At 59.9% G+C, this 7,334-nt stretch overlaps 1 protein-coding gene across 1 annotated transcript; it reads left to right on the top strand.

Moving 5' to 3' along the window:
• Positions 1 to 700: 700 nt before the first annotated feature.
• LOC121153762 (very-long-chain 3-oxoacyl-CoA reductase-B-like) lies at positions 701 to 7,334 on the top strand. The gene is made up of 11 exons (XM_040976506.1): positions 701 to 860; positions 1,323 to 1,369; positions 3,419 to 3,494; positions 3,602 to 3,712; positions 3,807 to 3,877; positions 5,870 to 5,914; positions 6,138 to 6,172; positions 6,290 to 6,371; positions 6,666 to 6,731; positions 6,947 to 7,096; positions 7,230 to 7,334. The coding sequence occupies exons 1-11, from the start codon at positions 701 to 703 to the stop codon at positions 7,332 to 7,334; spliced, it is 948 nt and encodes a 315-aa protein (XP_040832440.1).

Here is a 7,334-nt window from a genome sequence, read left to right as displayed (position 1 = left end):
CGTGCCTGCGACAGGATGGGAAGGTTCAGTGTTTAGCAAAAAGCACGTGATGGGTGACGAGAGGATTTTGGGGACGGACAGTGAGAATGGTTGCATAAGGGCGACCTGCACAAATGTAGCTGGATGGCATGATTTGATATGGCTGAACAGTTTTTTTTTAATTAATTTTTTTTAATTTCAAAGTCAGCTACACAAAGAGAGACAGAGAGGAAAATCTTCTGTCCGATGATTCACTCCCCAAGGGGCCACAATGGCTGGAGCTGAGGCAATCTGAAGCCAGGAGCGCGGCTGCATGTCTCCAAGGCTTTGGGAAGTCGTCCACTGCTTTCCCAGCTGCAAGCAGACACTAGATGGGAAGCTGGGCTGCTGGGATCAGAACCATCACCCACATGGGATCCCAGCACTTTCAAAGCAAGGACTTAAACAGCTAGGCCAGATTTGAGAGAACTGTTATGTTTGTCACAGCAATGATTTGATACAAAGGTCATCCCTAATCCCAAGAAGAAAAAAAAACAAACCGTGTTTGCACTTGAACACATAATTTGCTTTACTGTAGGGGGTGTAGCTGGAGGTGGGCGTGGTCAGCTGGTGCCAACAGAGCCCAGGGTTGGGCTGGAAGCTGGAGGCAAGACCAGTTCCAGATAAAACTCTGCTGACCGCGGTGTCCCCTGCTCCAGTTGCAGGTCTGGTGCTGGCCGCCATGGAGTCCAGGTGGGATGTGCTGAGCGCGCTGGGGGCCGTCACCTGCGTGTGGCTGCTGCTGCAGGTCGTGTGGGCGGTGGCCCGTGGAGTGTACGTCTACCTGCTGCCCCAGGTTCGCCGTGGTGCCCCGTGGCTTCGCGCACAGGGAGCCTGGGCAGGTGAGAGTGAGGGCATTGTCCCAAGCCCGGTGGTGTGAGGACACAGGAGTGAGGACGGGAGGCAGGTGAGGGACCCTGAATGGGGCATGGATGGGGAGACTCCTGGAAGAAGAGGTGAAGGCTGGGAGATGGCCCCTGTGCAGGAGAGGGAGCAGGGGTGAGGGAGCAGTCAGATGGAGGCTGCTGAGGGCAGGAGGAGGGAAGGAAGGTATCAGGAAAGCTGGAGGGGCAGGAGGGAGGCTGGAGGGGCAGGAGGGAGGGTGGAGGGGCAGGAGGGAGGGTGGAGGGGCAGGAGGGAGGGTGGAGGGGCAGGAGGGTGAGTTGAAAAGACAAGAGATAAGGAGGGAGCATGCTGAGGAGATGGGGGGCAGAAGGGAAGGAGGGGCAGGAGGGTGCTTGGAGAGCCAGACTGGGGGAGGAGTGCTGGTCTTTGCCCACCTGCTTATCTTCTCTCCCCTCTAGTGGTCACTGGAGCCACCGGAGGCATTGGCAAGGCTTATGCCCACGAGGTGAGCCAGCCGGGTGTCCTCGGTGTGTGTGGCATGGCAGGCTCCTGCAGGCTGTGTCCAAGGTTGCCCCGCTGGATGCGAGCCTGGCTTGATCTGCTCTTCAGAAGGGCCAGGCCTCTGCTGTCTTCCCAGGTGCTCCCCTGGTCTCCCACTGTTCCCTCTCACCTATGCTGTGCCCACTGTCTGCCCGGGCAGCTGACATGCCAGGTGAGGTGCCCATGACCCATGTGGGAGTGCACAGGCCAAGTATCTGCCTCTTAACTCATCTTTCCACAATGCCTAAGTAGCTGAGGCTGAGCCAGGACAAAGCCAGGAGCCAGGAGCTTCATCTCAGGCTCCCACATGGGGAGCAGAGGCCCCAGCACTTGGGCCATCTTCCACTGCTTTCCAGGGACAACAGGCAGGAGCTGGGTCAGATGTGGAGCAGCTGGGAATCGAACCAGCGCCCCCAGGGACACCAGCATGACAGGTGGCAGCTGAAGGTGCCCTGCACAACAAGCTCCAAGTAACCATTCTGGAGTACTGCGACTAGTGCAGTCAGCATGTGGTACACACAACAGAGCGCTTGAGTTGATTGTCCCCCAACTCTCTAACCGTTGACCCACATCTCTCCTGAGTACTCCACCCCATCCTGCAGCCCCAACACCCACCATTCTACTCCCAGACTCCAACCTCTGACTTTCTTATGCATTTATTTTTAATTCCCCGCCCTCCTTTACTTCAAAGATGGACAGAGACTGAGACACCTTCCACCTGCTGCTTCGCTCTTTAATGCCAGCAAGTCAGGCCACAGCCAGGAGGCCCGACCTGATGCAGCAGCACTATGGGGTGGCAGGGCCCCAGGACTCGTGCCAACACATGCTTAGGCTCAGGTGTGTTACCTGAGAGACTCGCAGGCTGAGAGAGAGAGGGTCCTCCAAAGCAGGATGGGAAATGAGACGCAGAGCTTGGTTAATTTCAGTGTCCAGAATGTTAGCAATCCATGCCAACCCAGAGTCTTCAGAGAGCTTGTGGAAGAGGTGTTTCAGGAAAAGACTGGCTAATTCCAGGATTGTGGGCAGTGCCAAGTGGCCCAGGGCCAGCCCATCGGCAGGTGCAAAGCAGAGTGTTTGTGGAATGGATGAGAGAGAGAGAACCCTGATACCATGAGACTTGCCACACTGCCAGCACCTGCTCTCAGCCATGCTGACACACACTCGATTCCAGGACACGTTACCCGCACATGAAGGGCACCTGCTCCACCACCTGCTGCCCTCCTGGATGTGCAGGAACCCAGGAGCTGGACCCAGGAGCCGAGCTGGGCCTTGAGCCCAGGCTCTCTAGTCTGGAACGAGGGCGCGTGGGGCATGCCTTACCCAGCCAGCTCACAACCACTGTCACCGCACCTCCCAAGCAGCAGAGCCAGGGCCGCTGGTGCTGTGGGAGGGACCAGTGGCCACTGAGTGGAGGGTGATGCAGGGGTGAGCGCTGTGTCCTCCTGTCCCTTGTCCCCAGGCTACCCCGATGAGCAAGGGCTTGGGGCTGGCACTGAGTGCAGCTAGGCCACCTGCCACCTGTGACACCACATCCCATGTGGAAACGCCCCTGGCAGACCCACCTCCCCCTTCCCCATCCCCATCCCTGCTCATGGCCCTGGGGAGGCAGGGAGCATGGCCTGGGGCACCTGCGGGGAGAGCAGCAGGGACTCCTGGCTCTGGCCCTGCCTGGCCCAGCCCAGGGCTCCTGGCCATGGAGGAGGGAAGCACAGGATACAAGATACAAGCTGGCTCTCCCTCTTGCCTCTCTCTTCCTCTCTCTCTGCCTCTCATTGCTTTCCCTGCCTGAGAAAGCCTTGCCTGGGATGGCAGGGTGGGTCCCCTCTGAGCTCACAGTGTCCAGGAGCCCTGCTGTGCCTGGGCTGCGGCTCAGGGCCATGGGCTGGCTCTCCTGCAGCTGTGCCTCTGGCTGCTGCCTGGCCCTGCACTCCCCTCTGCTGCGGGAGCCTGGATTGTGGTGGCCAGCAGGCAGGAGGAGTAAGTGGGTGACCCTGCTCCCTGCACCCCTGCACAGCTGGCCAGGAGAGGTCTCAACGTGGTGCTCATCAGTCGGAGCCTGAGCAAGTTGGAGCAGGAGGCCAAGGAGATTGGTGAGAGCCAGGGTCTCCCCGGGGCCGGGCAGGGCTGGAGGCCAGTGGGGCCAGTGTGCAGGCTGTGGCCAGCTGAGGGCCTGGCCTGCTCGCTTACCCCTTGCCAGAGCGGCTGCATGGCCGGCAGACTCGAGTCATCCAGGCTGACTTCACCCGGGGCATGGAGATCTATGCGGACATCGAGGCGGGACTGCAGGACCTGGACATAGGAGTGCTGGGTGCGCAGCCAGGCCGGCTCGCCCTCCCCTGCCTGCTCCCCTGTCTGCGGCCACCAGCGCTGTCCGCTGACCCCTCTGTCCTCTCCCCGCCTAGTGAACAACGTGGGCATGGCTTATGCGGGCAGAAAGCTGAAGAGGGTTCTGGAGTGGGAGGACCCTGGACAAGTAAGTGAAGCCTTGCTGGGAGGCCTGCACTGCTCGCCAACTCTGTGCTGCCCTCTGTCGGAACGCAGGCACCTCGCGGCTGCTGGCAGGTGCCTGCTGTCCTGCTGCCCACTGCCCATGGCGCCCTTCACCACCTTCCCTGCCCTGTGGTGCCGGCTTTACAGAATGACCCCGGGGGGGGGGGCGGGGGTCTACGGGCCTGGCGCTTCAGACACCCACGTGCCCTCCCCACGATGGGAGAGCGTGGGTTCTGGCCCAGCTCTGCCTGCTGACCCCCACTTCCCGCTAATGGCAGCCTCAGGGGCAGCAGTATGGCTCAAGGGGTCCTGCCACCTGCGTGGGATTCCTGCACTCAGCGCCCCATCCTGACCACTGCTGGGACTGCAGGCACACAGCAGTCATAGCATCTCTCTCTTTCTCTCTCCCTTTCTCTCTCTAGCTCATCTCTATTTTTCTCGATTGCTTTTCTGCCTTTTACATGATTACTTTTTAAACCAATTCTGCCCTGGGAAATCCCTCCTTCCATCTAGAGCATGTGGCTGTTCCGCGCTCTTTGGGCTGTGCTTGGTCAGGGCTCACCTGCCGGGCTCTCTGTGTGGACACTCGGTAATCGGCCCGCACTGTCTTTTCGCGGCTCCTGTGCCAAAAGAATTCACTCGTGCATAGGAGAGTCAGTGCTGGACCTTGAGCTAATGCCTGTGCTCCTCTCTTTGTAAGAAGAAGTCTTTCATTGGGAAGGCAGAGTGACAGAGAAGGAGGCACAGTGGGACAGAGGAGTCTGAGTGCCAGGCTCTGCCCACATGGCGGCTGGCCACACCACGGCCAAGCTAGGCTGCAGTCCTGAGCCAGGAGCACCCTCAGGTCCCTACACTGCAGCATGGCCTCAAGCACCTGAGCTGGCATTTGCCACTTCCCAGGGTGTTCCCAGGCAGCTGCATGGGAGTGCATTTCCTGTGTTAACACTGCAAACGGTTGTAGTGCATTGCTGTGCAGCGGGGAGCCCCGAGTCCTGCAAGTGTCCAGTGGGACCCCAGAGTCCTGCCAGCATTGATCCCAACAGCTGGTTGCACCTCACGGATGGCTGCCCAGGAGGACGGCCCTCCCGGAGCTCCTGCCCAACACCTTGGCTCGTAAAGATTGAGTTATTGACGTTTAAAAGGCAGGTTCCAGGAAAGGAGAGACACGGAAGGCGCTGCTAGAGAATCTGGTGCTTGTAAAGGGGAGGATTTGCCATGTGGCCGCTGTGCCTGGCACAAGTAAGTTCTTGTTGAAGCATGTTTGAGTAGCCAGGCCAGCAGCCTAGTGGTTCAATCCTTGCCTGGCATCAGCCGGGCTTCCACAGGGGCACCAGTTTGTGTCCCAGCAGCTCCACTTGGCATCCAGCTCCTTGCTTGTGGCCTGGGCAACAGGGAAGGATGGCCCAAAGCCTTGGGACCCTGCACCAGCGTGGGAGACCCAGAAAAGCTCTGGCTGAGCAATGTACTAATCCTCCGCTTGCCTTCACGGCTTCCCATTAGGGCACCTGCTTGCTTCCTGGCTGTTGCACTTCCATTCTGTTGTGGCTGTTTGTGGAAGTGAGCCAGTGGATGCAGGGTCTCTTTTGCTGTTGCTCCTTCCATCTGTAGCTATTCCGTACAGGGAGAAAGAAACACACAACATAAAATTGAAAGTGCACGAGCAAGGTGCCTTATGGGGAAATTGTGCATGCATTTTCACAATTATGTTACCCGAGGAAGCTCCTCTTTTAGTTCCATTGTTCCCTGAGTGTTTGTGAGGCTAGCTCATGGGCAAGGAGCCAGGAAGGGGAAGGTTCCAGAAGCAGAGCTGAGGGTGAGCAGGCGCCTGCGCCTTCTGTCCCAGTGGGTGCTCTTTTACGGGACATGGGTGCTGGCTGTTGCAGTAGCTGCTTGAGGCCAGACTGAGCACAGGTGGGAGCCCAGGGGCCTGCGCAGGGAGGGGTGAACTGCTCTCCTCTCCTCTCTTCTGCTTCAGAGCATGACGGACCTGGTGAACTGCAACATTATGTCAGTGATCCAGGTAAGGGGGCCGGGCCCGGGCACACAGGGCAGAGGGCGGGGGAGGTTGGTAGGGGCTGGGGAGAGTGGGAGGGGTTGGGGAGGAGGGCTGGGGAGGAGGGCTGGGGAGGAGGGCTGGGGAGGAGGGCTGGGGAGGAGGGTTGGGGAGCAGGGCTGGGGAGGAGGGCTGGGGAGGAGGGCTGGGGAGGAGTGCTGGGACAAGCCTCTGCCGCCCTTGTCCACAGATGACCCGCATCGTCCTGCCCCGCATGGTCACCAGGTAGGAATGAGGACCTTTCCCGGGCTACGTCCCTGCCCCCACGCACAGGTCCCACCTGTGTTTTTGCAGAGTTGGGGTGCCCTCCCCTCTCCCCACTGGCTGCTGCTCCCCACGCAGGCGCAGAGGCGTCATCATCAACCTCTCCTCGGTGGCCAGCTTGCGTAGCATCCCACTTTGTAACATGTATGCTGCATCCAAGGTGTGCATGTGTGCCCAGCCTGGGTTTCTTATTGTTATGAGAGAGAAGAGGTGACTGGAGTGCTGGGAAGACATGGATGGGAGCGGGTCCTGCTGGGGGCTGAGAGCAGGTGCACGGAGGAGTGGAGGTGTGGGACACAGGGGCCTCAGGCAGGCAGGGGAGGTGCTGGCCTCGGTAGTCACACAGTGTCCTAGGAGCAGGCAGGGCTAGGGCCAGGGTGGGCTGGCAGGCCATCCCTGCCCCTGCCCTGGGGGAGGCTCTGGCTCCTGGCACCGTCTCTGTCCTCCTCCCCAGGCCTTCGTGCGAAGCTTCTCCAACGCCTTGGCCACAGAGTACCGGCCCTATGGCATCACCGTGCAGGTGCGGACTTGGAGGGGTGAGGGGGCTCTCGAAGGAAGGGGTGCGAGGGGGTGAATGAGAAAGGGGTTCCCAGGGGATTCCCACAGGCTCTGTGTCCTGAGGGAAGCAGGGTGTCGGGAAGGGTCTTGCACTGGAGTGTCTCTGGTGTCTGGGCAGGAAGGTGTACGGCACGGGGAATGAACACAGCCCTGGCTTCCCCTCTTCCATTCCCATAGACCGTGACTCCTGCTATCGTTGCCACGAATATGACCACTGGCTTCAAACCCGGACTCCTGGTCATGCGGTCTGAAGACTTTGCCCGGGACGCGCTGGACACCGTGGGCCTGTCGTCTGACGTCTCTGGCTGCCTGAGCCATGCCCTGCAGGTGCCGCAGTGTGGCGGGTGGCAGGTGGCGGGTGGCAGGGTGTTCTGGCCAGGTGGAAGGGGAGTGGTCCAGAGGAGGGGAGAGGCCGAGGAGGCGCAGCACAAAGAGCTGACCCAGCTCCTGTCCTCTCCAGGTTAGCCTGATGACTTTCCTCGTGCCCCAGTGGCTTCTACACACTCAGGGGGGAAGCCAGCTTTTCTTTCGGAATGTAGACAGATTAAAGGAAGACAACATGTGA

This window comes from Ochotona curzoniae, unplaced genomic scaffold (assembly GCF_017591425.1).
Source record: "Ochotona curzoniae isolate NIBS_2020 unplaced genomic scaffold, NIBS_Ocur_1.0 contig_2699, whole genome shotgun sequence".
Classification (NCBI taxonomy): Eukaryota; Metazoa; Chordata; class Mammalia; order Lagomorpha; family Ochotonidae; genus Ochotona; species Ochotona curzoniae.
This window is presented reverse-complemented; position numbering and strand designations above follow the sequence as displayed.

Coding starts and splice junctions, on each gene's coding strand:
- LOC121153762 (XM_040976506.1), top strand. CDS start 701: ATGGAGTCCAGGTGGGATGTGCTGAGCGCGCTGGGGGCCGTCACCTGC. Junction 1,370..3,418: donor GCAAGGCTTATGCCCACGAG/GTGAGCCAGCCG, acceptor ACCCCTGCACAG/CTGGCCAGGAGAGGTCTCAA. Junction 6,173..6,289: donor CTGCCCCGCATGGTCACCAG/GTAGGAATGAGG, acceptor CTCCCCACGCAG/GCGCAGAGGCGTCATCATCA.